This window comes from Montipora foliosa, chromosome 3, assembly GCF_036669935.1.
Source record: "Montipora foliosa isolate CH-2021 chromosome 3, ASM3666993v2, whole genome shotgun sequence".
Classification (NCBI taxonomy): Eukaryota; Metazoa; Cnidaria; class Anthozoa; order Scleractinia; family Acroporidae; genus Montipora; species Montipora foliosa.
The window spans coordinates 22464941-22479940 of record NC_090871.1 but is presented as its reverse complement, the minus strand read 5'-3'; the positions used below and the strand labels follow the sequence as shown (position 1 = coordinate 22479940).

The 15000-nt window shown below is 39.8% G+C and overlaps 1 protein-coding gene across 2 annotated transcripts in view; it reads left to right on the top strand.

Moving 5' to 3' along the window:
- Window positions 1–15000, top strand: part of LOC137997078 (inhibitor of Bruton tyrosine kinase-like) — a 36082-nt gene that overhangs the window by 9947 nt on the left and 11135 nt on the right. For both annotated transcript variants that reach the window (XM_068842832.1, XM_068842831.1), the window contains exons 9-24: window positions 62–102; window positions 928–1058; window positions 2059–2230; window positions 3125–3194; window positions 3892–3933; window positions 4171–4522; window positions 5287–5392; window positions 5963–6489; window positions 7083–7145; window positions 8333–8415; window positions 8507–8544; window positions 9487–9586; window positions 10845–10894; window positions 12708–12759; window positions 13041–13158; window positions 14175–14235. In XM_068842832.1, the coding sequence (XP_068698933.1) occupies window positions 62–102; window positions 928–1058; window positions 2059–2230; window positions 3125–3194; window positions 3892–3933; window positions 4171–4522; window positions 5287–5392; window positions 5963–6489; window positions 7083–7145; window positions 8333–8415; window positions 8507–8544; window positions 9487–9586; window positions 10845–10894; window positions 12708–12759; window positions 13041–13158; window positions 14175–14235 (2006 nt within the window). The remainder of the gene's footprint in view (window positions 1–61; window positions 103–927; window positions 1059–2058; window positions 2231–3124; window positions 3195–3891; window positions 3934–4170; window positions 4523–5286; window positions 5393–5962; window positions 6490–7082; window positions 7146–8332; window positions 8416–8506; window positions 8545–9486; window positions 9587–10844; window positions 10895–12707; window positions 12760–13040; window positions 13159–14174; window positions 14236–15000) is intronic.

Genomic DNA, 15000 nt, shown 5'->3' with positions numbered 1-15000 from the left:
AATTATAATAAAATTAAAGTAGGATTTTCATTTGTTTACAATTCAATAATTTTTATTACAGGTCATAGTAAAGGAGAAGAACATCAAATTCTTCCTCGTCAGGTAAATTTAAGCTATGTAGCACTAAGAAATAAATGAAGAAAAATAATAAAATTAGTGAATAAATGAATAAAAATAAATGAAAAATAAATAAATAAAAATAAATAAATAAAAATAAATAAATAAAAATAAATGAAAAATAAATGTGCATGTTCTTTCAGAGATTGTATGTCATCATGATTTATGAAATACAGGTGTATAATGCAATTAACATGAGTAGCTAGACTGGGTTGTGACTAGAATGGATACACTACAGTCAGGTGTGACACTTTACATGTATGACAACTACATTACAACATTGCTTTAGGTTGGCGAGGTGAAGATCCTGTGTGTACATAACATTTGTATTGTATTTTTCATATATTTCACACCTCACTGTGGCATATCCATTTTGGTCATAACCAACATACATGATTGTAAGGGTGAATGGTATAAAGTTTTTTTCATCTTCATTCCCACATGTTAAATGACATGCATGCTACTGTACTTTTAGAAATGTGTTTGGTTTTTTTTTTAGAACCACCGAAATTCATTGCAACGAGACCAGTTAAATTTTACATTAAATTTCACTTTGTCTTTTTGATTCAGTTCTTAGCTCATTCAAAGGATCACATTCATGAGTTAGATGAAGCTACTTTGGGTGTATTCAATGCATAATGCACAGACAATCAGGTCACATGTTTGTCAATATGGCATTTTAAACGATTTCAAAGTCTTGTTTGACTGTTAGCCTTCTAATTTTGACCACATTATCGGTACTATTTGGACATGAATACCATTTTGTCAAGCAGTAAATTAAACGCTTTTTATTTATTTGGATTTTTTCAGATAAGTGGTTTGGCAGATAGGAATGTCTCAATCAGTAAATTAACTTGCAGTGATGCTGCTACAGTGTGTGCAACAACCAAGGGCGATATCTTTCTTCTTAATTTGTACACTTGCCGAAGGATCATATCAAGGTGCCCATTTTTCATTCCTTTCATTCAGACTAACTCTTTTTTTTTTTATCAAAATACATGAGCAAATTGTTCACTCTGTTAAGCTGAGCTATAGATCTATTTCTAGTACAGGTTTTTCTGTCATCAGCAAAGACGGAAGATGTTTCACTTAGTCATTTACATGGGGAACAAGCACCCCTCAACTTACATGTAGCACGATGCATTCTGTAACAGAGGGTCGCACTGTATAAATTTAAGTAACAGATTTTCATATGGCACACTGTCAAAGGCCTTAGACAGACCTGAGAGTAAAATAATACTGTATGTCTGTTGTCTGTGAAGAATTTCACGCTTTTTTTGTCATGGTAAAATAACAGAATTATTTAACAATTATTCCTTAAGCGCGCGTTGGATATGAGATGGTAAATAGCCAACGAGGCGCGTAGCGCCGAGTTGGCTATAACCAGTCTCATATCCAACAAGCGCGAATGGAATAATTGTTTCATTAAATTCCTTCAACTCCAAAAATTTGGAAGTACGAAATACGAGCGGAAAAAGCGAGCAAATCCGAGCGAAATCGAAAAAAACTTGATGAGAACTGATGCGATGTTGTGTAATACCTTGTTGTCAGACAGACGCAGGCTCATCACAAAAACATTTCTTGCCTTCTTGCGTACTTCTAAACGTCGGAATTGATCCAAACTTTCCACAAAAAAAGTTTTTTTTCTCCTTTTTGGCTTTATTCAAAGAGAAATTTGGCAGTCCGAAGAATACATTTTTAGTTTAGCAACGCGTAACGCAATCATTTACCATATAAGGTCAAACCGAGGTATATGAGCTGATAACCGAGATTGAGTGAACCAATCAGAGCACGCGAAATGCATTATCCGAGGTTGAGAATTTAATAATTGACGGTATCCGTTTGCACTTTTCTCACGGTGTACAGTAACACTTTTAACGACACCTCACTCAGTGCGACTGGGAATGAAAAGAAGACTGTTTTTTTTTGTCCTTAACATAGGTTCGCTGACCTTACACATTTAGAAGTTTTTGGTGGAGAACTAGACATGACATCACCAAAGAACAGTGGCAGCTTTTGGTGGAGAACTAGACATGATATCACCAAAGAACAGTGGCAAAAAACACAATTGACGGATGAATTGGTTGTTACTGCACTCAAATCAAGAGGAACTGTAAGTAATTGGAATTTCGGACTAGCAACGACACACGTGGACGGATTTCTTTAGTTGGTGTTTTGTCACACTTTGTTTTGTCACGCTAGTTTGTGTTTTGTCACGTCACGTGGACCTTAGTCAATAATGCAAGAGCTTGTCGAGAACCTTGGCATTTATTTTCTTTTTCGGCTATAATGACGGCTTGTGAAAGTCTGTTTTTTTGCCCTTCACAGTTTGGTATCTTCAGAAACTGCACAAATAAGCAAATAAGTGCTCCCCCCAACCCCCCCTCTTTACTCCCAACGAGGTTTGTGGCCATTTGATGCGTTTTTGATAGATACATCTCATTTCGAACATTTGGGGTGTTAAGGTTGCGCTTTTTGAGTCGAACTAGTTATGTTAAATGTATGTACACAATTACAGTGGGCAGGGATGCCTTCCCAAACCTCACTTCTTCATCAATGTTTTGCTTTAAAAAATTATTTCCCTTTGTTGAGAAGTTTGTAGTTAAAAGTTCACTTCATTGGATCTCGCGCTGCGTTCTAAACCAGTCAGTGGTGAAAGCAAAAACCAGCAGACTTCGACGGTTTTGGGTAAAATGTTACTGTTCCTTTGAATTGAAATCGTCCATGAGAATACTTACCAAACAAAGAAAACAAGATACAGTTATGATGATATGATTTTACCTAAAGACCTTGTAGTCATGATAGCCTGAGTAATTGCTCGCACGTTTTTCGTCACGTGTAGAGACGTGAGGTGTGCTCGGACACTGCTCACACGTTTTTCCTCTCGTGAAGTGTTGTTTGCGTGTTATTGATTTGCGTTTTAATTGGCTCATTTGATTTCTTGCGTTTGTTGTGATTGGCCGAAGTTTTTCCCAGTTTCATCTCACTTATTGATTTGTAATGACAGGTGTTCCAGTGGAAAGCAGGCTTCGGCTCGGCCAAAGAGTGCTATTGGCAACACAGTCGTCAAGTAACCGGTAATTCCCTACAACGTATTGTTTAAAGCGTTTTCAAACTACGTTGTTTTTACTTTCGCATCGATTGAAAGACACTATGCGGGCTTCCTCGTTGTCATTGTGTATGCTCAGTTTGTTACATGTGGCTGTTTTCTTTTATTTAAAGAGTACACTTGCTTACAATGTACGCCCACAAAACTAGTGTCTCTCTCGCACCTTTGCTTCTTTCCGCTTAAATCGCCTTCGCTGGTTTTGTAACCTTGGTACGAGAAATTGTTTTACTACGCTTAGTGGTTGGCCTAAAATTCTTACTTCTCGGTCTTAGTAAATCAGCGGCAAAAAGTAAAACCACGGTTTTGACCAGTTCGCATGCATTTTCCCGCACTGTGCTATGATTGGTCAATTTAGCTAGCCGCATTCTAAAGTACAGCCTGCAAAATTTCATGGTGCGAATTTCCACTTGAAAAGATGAACAAGATATATAATAAGCATCTTACCAATCAACGTCGTTTTTCTGTGCCGCACTGTATGTTACAGTACAGATCATTTTTTTAGTAGATCACCCTTGTGTTTAGCTCTCATAAACGTAAGTTGGAAAAATTCAGTTAAACATATCTTTCCTTATTATGATTAATCTAAGTCATCTCAGTGGTCTTGGTTTTACAGCAATCAAATGAAAATCATTTCATACCAACTAATTTTTTTTCCTATTTTTCAGTGAAGGATTTCGCCTTTGGAAAACAATTTCTTATTGTGTCTGGTAAGTTGACAAAGCCTTGAAGAAATGTCGTGGTTAAAACTGCTGTACATTTTGTTAGTTAAGTGCTCATTGTGGTGTTTACAATGTGTGTCTTGCGCACAAGTGAAAGCTTTCATATCTGTATCTCAGCCATAACCAAAAAACGTGAATTTTGCGGGCCAAAGGAGATCTGCATTGATGCGTTTCAAACTCAATGGTTCACATACATCACTTCACTTTTCTCTTGTTTAATTTCAGATCGTGGTGAAGCTTTTACGTGCTTGCCCGAGCAAACAAAACCCAGCTCATTGAAAGCTGACGCAAAGAAACGCACGCGAACATCCTCTATTTCCCAGAAAACGTCAGAAAGCACTCTTGCGCATTCACCTCCCCTGTCCTCCTCCCCACTCAGGAATTTCACCAAAGAAAAAGATCATTCACACGCGCCAGCATCAAGCAGTGTTCTCAGCTTATTAGCTGAAGAGGAATCCAAGAAAGATGTTTTGCGGTTCCGGCTTGAAAGGATTCCTTATATTCACCGGGGTCTTCGTGTTTTCACTGATAATAAGTCCAGAGGGTTTGCTGCGCTTCAGATTTCTCCGAAGGAAGGGTAGGGTGACTATAAATACTTGGTTTACGCATTTAGATATGCGTTGCATTGAGTTACGATTCACCAGTTGGCAATGCATTTGAGAAGTTTGCGCCTAGACCATCTGATTCATGACAACAGCGAATTGTTGCGACTAATTTTTGACAGCATTTGAAAGGCAATGTATTTTCAAGGGTTTTAGCGCTATCTAGCTTTTTGGACATTATTATTATTATTATTATTATTATTATTATTAACAGCCTCCCCCCCTCCCCCCCCCCCCCCTCTTAGCATGGATGGGCTCCCTGCAAGTCAATATTGCGCGTTCTGTGCATTTTTATTAATTCGGAACCGATTAGCAACAACTAGTCTCGTTTTAGCATCCAAAGATAAATAAATTGGCTTCCCGTAACCGGTACCAGTCGTTTCGGAGAGCCTTTTTTTCCAGTAGTTATTCAACTCGTGTGTTATTTACTAAAATGTAATTTTTGACGGTTGAGCATGCGAATGAGACAGAAATTTACTTTTCTACGACACGGGAACAGAAGGGTCTGGGTACGATTGGTGTAAGGCATGATGGGTATCATGCTATCTATGAAGTGTTATTTCGTCACATGGTGAACCATTTTAGGCTCGCATCAGTCTCTGTAAAGTTTGTTTCTTTTTTAATGTATTGTTATTGTTTTGTAACAAGAAACCCTTTAAACCCCGGAGGGTCGTGGCACTGCATTGGTTCGGGTAGTGTAGGAGCCCCATTGAAGTCCGTTTTGTATCGTTTGTTGCAGGTTAAAGAATCAACCCCGTGTGAGCCCGTCAATGTTGTGGCGACACATGACTCAGCTGCTGGAAGAAACATCGTGTGAAGATGACATCCATGATGTCGAATTTCTGGTACATGATTTTAACGTTCCTCTTCAATCCCACCGCTCTGAAACCCATGTTTAATCAAGTAACTTTCTTTTTTCTTAACATGATCAGCAGCAGTTTGTTTTTAAAGAAACAAACAAGAATGGCTGCAAAAGTCTTTTATAGTTACTTATAATGTAATATATGCTGCATCGAATTGTCCACCACTGGATATTTCGTTTCTGGCGTTCTGCCCCGTGTTGCTCGAAGCATGATAAGCGCTAACCAGCGTTAAATACCATGGAAACCCATAGGTTTTTACTCAACGGTTAGCGCTAACCAGATTTCGAGAAACAGGCCCATGACTGGTTCTTTAACTCTTGCTTACCGTTTGATTTACCGGCCAATGATCGCCCCAAGTGTTAACAAACTGCAAAAATTATTGTGACGGGATGCGGAATTTCTAAGTATCCAAACCTTCAGAATTTGTCAGTGTTTTTTTTATTTGGGATTAGTATGGGCAATTTGGCGCTTGATGCCTCGTTGGTCATTTACGTTAACCGTTTCATATCCAACTCGCGTTCGGGGAATCATTGACAAGTATTTGTTCATCAGGTCAAAGAACGGGCGATTCCAGCCCATGCCTTCGTCCTATCATCAAGAAGCCATCATTGTAATCAATTAATTTGCGAAAACAAAGAAACGTGGCCTTGCATAGCGGACAAACGAATGAGGACCATCCCATTACGTGAGAATATTGACTATGATACGATCATGAACTGGTTAAGACGACTTTATAACGGCGATGAGATAAGCGATGAAGAAGTCTTCGTGGAAGGCGTTGCTGTTAAAGGCAGAAATGGTTACCATTGCCTACGCAAAGACGGAAACAGCAAAGAAATGCCTCCAGAATTAAACAAAACTGCAGTTGAAATTAAAAACGAACTTGATGAAGACGTTATGCATCCTGATCGTGTACTTGCGGATTTGTTGCACTTGGCAGAGGCAAACCTGGATACTTTTGCTGCAGCGACTTTCGATGAGGAGGAAGAAACTTTGCCAAACAGTAGCAGTGAAGATGACCTGGATTTTGTAGACATAAACCAGGGAAGGATCATTGAAACAACGACTAAGGCACCAAGGTATTATAATGTTAAGTCCTCTCCTTTGCTTTAGGCATGACTAGTAATGTTAATCTTGAGAAGATGGTTTGGAGAAAAGAAGTTGGTACGTTGGATGTTTGGGGGTAAAAAAGGACAACCTGGGGAAGACGGGAAAAACTCTCCCATTTCACAACTGTCGTAAGTCAACTTACCTTTTCATAACAGTTTGTAGCGGTGAAGATGCAAATAGGTAGGATTTACCAGGGAGAGTATGGAGAGCCTTCAATTGGGAAATTGTATGGTTCGCTGTTTCTGCTGTTAAACTCCTCCTTTGTTTGTGTTCCATCTGCTAAGTCTGATTGAGAGGGACCATACATTTGTAAGGTAGAGACTTTAATAACATGCTTGAGCCTTCAAGTGTTGTCCTCGTAAACTAAAGACAAAGGAAAGTCGGTAAGGAAAATTCTTAAGCAAGGAAAGTTTTTTTAGGCTGATGGAACACGTTTGGACACGTTTTAAAAAAGTGTTTTCAAAGTACCATAACTTATTACGGAGCCGTATGGTACCTTATGATATTTTCCATGCCGTTGTAACGCTGTGTATCCATACGGTGGTTTTATCTTTTTTTGTAGGAAGGGTGAAGAGGACACTCTCTCAAGTTGGGCTAAATCGATGATATTTTCAAGATTGAACTGGTGAGAAGACAGTGATTTAGGAGAAATGGTGCATTTTGTACATTAGGTTCCTTGTTCCCTAATCACTCTGCAGTGATACGAGAAGTAGATCAATAGGCCATTTCCGAATTGCTGTTTGCCTCTGGTTCAAAACCAGTCTTGGTGCTGAACCATTCAAATGATAATGAGTTTGATTTGCGTGAAAAGACATCACTCATTTCCATTTGAATGGTTGTGCACCAGGACTCGCTTTGAAACCGAGGCAAACAGGGCTATTTCACACCAACGATCATTTCACGTAGACAAGATTTGCTAATGATTATCGCGTTCGCGCTTATCAATAGCTTGTGCAAAAAACCGTTGAAAGTGTAAAATGCTCGTGCTAATGTACCTCTTAAACTATGGCAAAATGTCACAGTTAGTACTGACACATCAAAACGAAAAATACACTAGGATGGGGAGATACATGTACCACCTGTACATGCACCTGACCCTACCCCACCCCCAATTTCTCTAACCCTTTTTGATCACCAAGTATATTTGGTTAGAGCTTTCCCTCCTCTCAAGCCGATAAACTCAGACTTCACGAAAATTCCGTGTGATTCGATGTCGTCCATTTCACAATATATCTGATCCAGTTTGTTTATGACGTTTTAAGTATATTCTCACAACCCAGTCAGGGATTGGGCAGCCAAATGTCCTTTATTTGATTGTATAAACGAAATGACGAGTGACAAGCGATGACAAGCTAAATTCTCAGGTTTTGTATTGTGTTGAAAACAATTTCTTTCATTGAAAAACTCGCGTTCCGTCCGTATTTGCTCTGTTCTAAACCGGTCAAACCGAGACACTACAGTGTATTACCGTCTCATATTTTGCGCGTTCTCTTGACCAAATATGGTAAAATGGCGTAATAGTGAAATAATAATTAACAATTATTCCTCGAGCCCGAATGGGCTCTGAGTCAATAGCCCATGAGGCCGAAGGCCGGAGGTACTCATTAACCACAGTAAAAAGATAATGTACTGCTTCCACGAATTGTACTTATCAATACTGTATTCCCTGTCATCTGACCCACCCCATGACTTCAATGGCCCATGCTCATACGAATATGGCCCATAACTTTTGAAAGTCAGGGGTCATAGGCCCATTTATGTATTTTGCCTTCCCAATCCTTGCTCAGTATACGTTTGGCTTCCTCTTTTCAGTCCAGACCTGTACGATGTTGTGATCGTTTGTGAAGATGGAACCGAGTTGCAGTGCCATAAGTGTATTCTTGTGGCAGGACTTGGTAGGTTCAGTTCAAGTCACTGTCCTAGCTAATAAAGTTACAGCAATCATTGTGGAATACTGCAATCTGATTGGCTCATGATTTTTGACAGATTACTTTCGAAGCATGTGGGCCAGTGACTGGTTGGAGGTAAAGAGAACTGTTTTTTAATCGTTGCACTGACAGTTTTAGTGAAAGCTTTCCTTGAGGCGGTCATGCGTGTGGTGTGTAATGAATCTGCACGACCCAAGTACATAATAGAGCATGTTGTAAAGAAGATGGTGATATGGCTACAGCTTTTTTTTGAGCGGCGAACCCCGAAGGTGGTCTTTAACCCTTCAGTCCTGCAGCCGCACCCTATCGACGAGTAAAATCGTCTGGCGTAGAGAACGGTGCCTACTATTGTTATTGTGCATACGTTCTGCGCATCTCGAGATACTCGGATTTCCTATCGGCGGTGCTTATTGATACAGGGATATTTTGCGCGGTTCAAAACTATGCGGAGAAAACAGAACTTAGCAAGTGCTCTTGGTATCCAAAAAGAAAATTGGGGGTAACCACGCATTTTTCAGAGATAATGAAGCTTTTAATTTGGAAAAGAACGCCATACATTGCGAATATTGTTGATTTTAAAATTATCTTCGAAAAATGCGTGGTTACCCCCAATTTTATTTTTAGATTTCAATAACACTTGTTAAGATCTGCTTTTCCCGCATAGTCAGTAAACCGCGCAAAAATACCTTTGAATTAGTAGACACCGTCCTTAAACGGAGTAAAATCTACGAGTATCACTCTGACGAGGGAGGGGGTTAATTAAAGTGGACGTTTTTGATAAGAGAGTGATTCCATTCGGTGTTAATACAAATGTTGTGTGTACGAATAACATTTGAACTGTCCCAGATTATTTGGTCTTTGTCGTGAAATAACTTTAGATTTGAAAGACCATGACGTCGTCGTTAGGAAATGGCTCCAAAAGATCAATTGAGAAATTCCACGATCCACCATCATGCCACAATAATCACAAACAAAGCTGAATTGAAAGGGTTGCAGTGATTCATTTTGTAATATGCGCTTCTGAATTTCCTTTTAAAGGCCAGCGGCCACTGTAAGACCATCAAGTTGCCATTTTCAGCCGACACTCTGGAGGTAATGCTCGATTTTCTTTACACTGGACAAGCGGGGCGAATTCGAAGTAAGTGTCATCGTGTTTTGTATATTCGTTGTGAATATTATGGCGCCTGTTTCTTTGCATGTTTAAATGACTAGACCTTATTCGTGCTCTCGCGGTTCGATTGAAACTGGTATGAGATTGAAGTCTCACCCTAATTAGCCTCATTCCGTTTCCGTTCTAGTGCAATCGCGAGAATAATATGATAATAACCTGCTTTGAGAAAATGTATGTTTCGGTGATGATCCGAGGATAGTTGAGAAAAAAAAAACCGACTGCTCCTGCACAATAGTGAGGCCTGTAAGTGTCGAATTACCTGTTCGAATGGTCTACTGCTGGGCTGTAGGAAACACGCGGAAGCTATAAGCAGTTGTAAAAAGGTTGAGACTCACACTGAATGTAAAATTCCCTAATTCTTCCTAAAATCCCTTTTCCAGTTCAAAGAAAAGTCCTAACGCCCTTCCTTCCCCTCCCTCCCCCTTTTCTCAATGTTGATACCTGTTAGTTTGAATGCCAAGTGGAGATGAAAACAACTTTGTTTAGGGGAGGGGGGGGGGGGGGGTTGGGGGTGCGCTGACTTGAATGACACGCATTGTACGGTTGTGTAGCAGTGAGTGTCTCAACTCTTTTTGCAATTGCTTGTAGACCCTTAGACTAGGTTGAGATGAAAAGTTGCCCTGTTTTACTGTTGAGAGTGAAATTTTAAAAATTAAAAATGCGCCATTTCAGCCTGTGCACGTGATAAAAGAGATGATCAGTGTCACCCCCGTAAATTAAGAATGTAATGGGGATTTTAAATTCTACGACGTCGTCATCGACGAAAACGTCACCTCAAAATATAACTTTGAGCTATCGTAAGTTTCTCACGATTAGTCCATGATCTCGTTCACGTGATACAGTGTGCGCCAAGTATCCTAAAAATAAATTGGTACGAACTGTCTCAGATTAAAATATAGCCGGAATGAAAGGTTTGTTTTTGTACGCTCACGTGGTGGTTAAAACTTCAAACTTGGTGATTTCACGTCGTTGTTGGACAGAGTGCAGCAAGCATATGTGCCGAATGTGCAGTACGATTATTTTTCGTCTTTTAGGCAATGATTTTCTTGTTTTGTGGCGTTAACGTTTATGATGGTGACGCGGAGATATTCGGAAAAAAATGCCCCTTTGCGGGAATCGTCAACTACTTTCCGATTGCTACTTCGGTTGCTCTACCACTGGGCTATAGGAGACTAGGCCATTAAAACAGGATTGATTTAATTTTATTTATCATTTTTAACTTCAGATAGAGCAGACTTAGAGTTGCTTGGTCAGGTCCTTATTGTGGCGGATCAGGTATGCATAGCAGCATGCTACCATTTGCAATACCATTCTGAAGAACGGCGTTAGACATCGTATGAGTAAAATATAGAATACTTCATGGAAAGTGCGGGCGTACGGTATTTACGCACGAGTTGTTAACGTAGCACGAGCAGTTGGCGCAGCGAACGAGTGAGATTTCTGATACAAAAACAACGAGTGCGTAAATACTGTATAAAGCACTTTCCTTGTGGTATTGTGTTTATTATATACACACTGAGATTTAAATTCTTGTTTATTGTCTTTAATGACTTCAAGTCAAAAACTCATGCAAAGATTATGACATACTATCGATGTCAGACGTCCGTAAACGTCAGCCCACTTCACGAACCGTTGATTTCAGTCTTCGGTTAAAAAATTCTGATCACGTGATAAAATTTTTTGTGGCTCTGCGGTTTCGAAAATACTGATCTCATGACGCTATTCTCTGTTGCTCTTCCCAAAGAGAAAAACGCGAAACGATGTTGACGGCGAGTAAAACCGGCCGAAGCTATTACGGGTAACCCAGGAAAAGCCTTGTCCGAGAAAATAAGAAGCAGGTGGAAACTTTTCTTCAGGTTTTTTTTCTTTTGTCGGCCGTGGGAAGAACGAAGGACTAGCGCCACGTGGTCGGTATTTTCAAAACCGCAGAGCCACAAAAAATGTTATCACGTGATCAGAATTTTTCAACCGCAGACTGAAATCAACAGTCCGTGAAGTGGGCTTAAAAAAAAGCCCTTGTCCAGGGACGTCTGAGATCGATAGTAATCTTAAATTTGTGTCAGAAATTTGACATTAAAGAAAGCAAAGAATGTGAAAATATTATTTCGAATGTCTCTCGGTACTTGAAACAAGGTATCTTAAACTTGAAGGCTCATAATCCTCTCCGTCTTTACGTCTCACAGAACGAATAAACTCCGCCAAGGTGCTTGTTTAATTCTGCGGCCTCTATGTTTTGCACTTCTCGCTCGTCGCTCTTTCCGTTTTTCAAACACATTTCCACCAATTTCACATCTCGTTTCGTTTTCTCTTTCGCGTTCTTGTTTTCGAGACTTTCCACGTAATCCCCGACTGAAGTATCGCGATCAACGAAATTTTTCTTGTTCATGTGTTTAAGCTTCAACACTTGCGAAGGCTTAAGATTTCTTTAAAAAGCGAAACACTGCCAGCTGAACGAAAATCACTTTGTTACGGCTCACACGTCAAAAAACATAATACGCGGTGCCTGATTGGACGTATCGTTTTCCTCACACGTGGAAAAAACGATACGCGCCATTTGATTGGCTGGTGGGTTCTTAGACCAGCTTGGGAACCGCCTTTTCAGTGCATGAGTAAATCTCAGTATGTATATAATAAAGATCTGTACGACCAGTTGCATTGACAAGCTAAGGCGAAGGCGAAGTTTTTACAAGCGCATTCCATGCAGATAGATGCGCCTTGATACCAAGTTGTCCTTTTTTTCGATGAAATTCTTAGGAAACGTAGGAAAACAAAAATTAATCTGAAACCGGTTGGAGTCTTGCAGGTTGTCTGGTATTCTGTTTCCAATAAAGGACAATTGTTGCGATTTACAATAGCATTCATTCAATTTGTCTGATACCGTTTACAAATTTCACAATGCAAGTATTCTGTGGTATAGTGAACAGCCTGCTTGAGCCACATGACACCCCTTTGAGACTCCCCCACTCCTCGTGATCACGCCATTGTGTGTGATGAAACTTCCTTGAACTACTTTTAACACAACGGAGATTACCGTCACTCCTCAATTGCTTTACTGTAATTTGATGTTCTGATCAATGTTTATCCGCAGTTGCTTATTTACCGACTGAAGGAAATTTGCGAGGCTGCGATTTCAAATCTTAGTAAGTACGTCCATATAATAAAAAGTAAAAAGTAAAGTAAAGTAACTTTATTTAAGTGTCGTTAGTCGTTCTAGCGCTGGAGCACAAATTGGGGACACTGTAAACTGAAATTAACAATCAACACAAGTCAAGTCTTATCTTCGATATTGACCAAAAGAATATCAGTTTTTGAAGATGCGAATGAGGGAACGCCATCACGAACATGGGTATCTTGCAAAGAGCAACAGATAAAGGACAGAGTTTTGATATTTTCTAATAAAACGTGTTTTTCCTTTTTACAGTCACCTTGAAAAATGTAACCCAGATTCTGGAGTTTTCCTTATTGTATAATGCTAATCAACTTCGAGATGTCTGCACAGAGTTCATTACAAACAATCTAGGATATTTTTTGGAAGCCAGGTTTGAAACTGCGATCTTAAGATTAACGTGTTTACAGCTACGAGTCTGGTAGTACTTAGTTCTCTTACAGCTATTTTCTGTACGTTCAAGTTGATGACGAGGCAATGGAAAGAGAATGTTATTATATGTACTTATTGACTGAGTGGGAGGGCCGGACGGGAAAATATTTGGCCCGAGGTTGGCGTACCCTCGGGCCAAATATTTTCCTGTCAGGTCCTCCCACTCAGTCAATAAGCATTTTATCATATGGGCTCTTTACACTATTTATTAGCACTCATGATCAGAAAATGAAGTTGGTACAAAATAAAAAAGAAAATTCTGCACAGGAAGTTTATCTAATACGCTGTTTGCATTTGCTTTTCTGACTGTAAATTACTTGGATGTTTAAAAGCGACGAAATCCCCTAAAATTGCATCGCGCGGAGCAGTACGTGTTCCCAATAGGGCCGTACGGCTTTTTCCGGCCCTGCTCGCGCTAATGCGTACGGCCCTCATACGGGGATTTTCCCAATAGTTCTGCAATGAAAGCGCGCGAGGGGCTGCACGAGCCATATGATAATCTAACATACGGACCAGTCACGAAAACAGATCAAAGGAGTCCTTTTTGATTGGTTTCAATTGAATCCCACAGTCTAAGCTAGCTTAAGTTTTGTGCCTTAAATCACAGAATCAGAGGGTTCTTTCGAGTTCGGGATAAGTTAAGGTTATCTGCGCGTGAAAAGCGACGATTTGCGGATAATTGAAGTCGCGGTTGATTTATTTGGAAATTCCTCTGAATTTCGACCGCCAACCTAGTAAGCGGTTAAACCAAGAAACTCCGAAGTGGTATCTCTGTGTTCAAGCTGCGCTAAAATTGGGGCAATAGCCATAAAATGACAGATGAAAGGGAGCGAAAAGGGGAAAAGTCGGAATTTTTTCTTTGAATAGTTTTGTTAGCTGGCAAGGAACTTCGAAAGAAGGAGGTGGTACGTAGGTGAACTTAAAATGTTTCGTTGTCTGTCTTTTCAATCCTTTTAGGACTTTGAATTCTCTCGGTCATGAAGCGCTAGTAGAGACTTCAAAAGCTTACCGAAGTCTGGTAAGTATTTTTCCGTAGAGTACGTCATCTCTAAATGGTCAGATCCTTAATAAATGAACAGAAAAGTGTTAGTCGGAGTTTTCCATTTTTCATGAAGCGGTAACTCTTTTCTCTATCGCTTTAAAAGTTACGGTTAAGTTGTAATCTTAGCATTTGCCCAAAGAAGAATACTCCCTAGAACATTACAAGACGACGAATAATTTCTTCTGGAATGACTTTTTGTCAAAATTAATTACAAAAGAAAGGAAATTCAATAAATTCAATTGTAGGATAATTCGCCCACATTGTACGAAGTGGCAAGATGAAATAACCGCGAAAGACTTAGGATTGTGCAAGTTACATTTTGAAGTGACGTTCTCGTCGCCGTAGTAGATCTTAAGGTGATTCCCTAGTATTGCACTGCGCATCCTGTTCTGCGCATAACAGCGTAGGCCTTATTCGTATTCAGGCATGGCTAAAATGATTTATGGTCAAATTTCACGGATCAGTTCTGTTTTCTTTGTCTCACAAGTTTCGAGTGAGATTTCTAAACGAAACACTGTTTAAATTTAATCATAAAGACTCGTAGCCATGTGCGGATATTGAAGTATCGAACGTGACCAAAAGCATTTCAAAATGGCGACCTTTCGTGCGGGAAAGCTCGCTAGAAAGAAGAATGGTCGTTTTTAGAGCACAACAGTAACGAGAAAAACGGAAAACTTTTTAGACCCTCGCAAAACAAAAAGTCGAGTGATAGCCTTGCTGATGCGAAAGTGTCATTTCAGT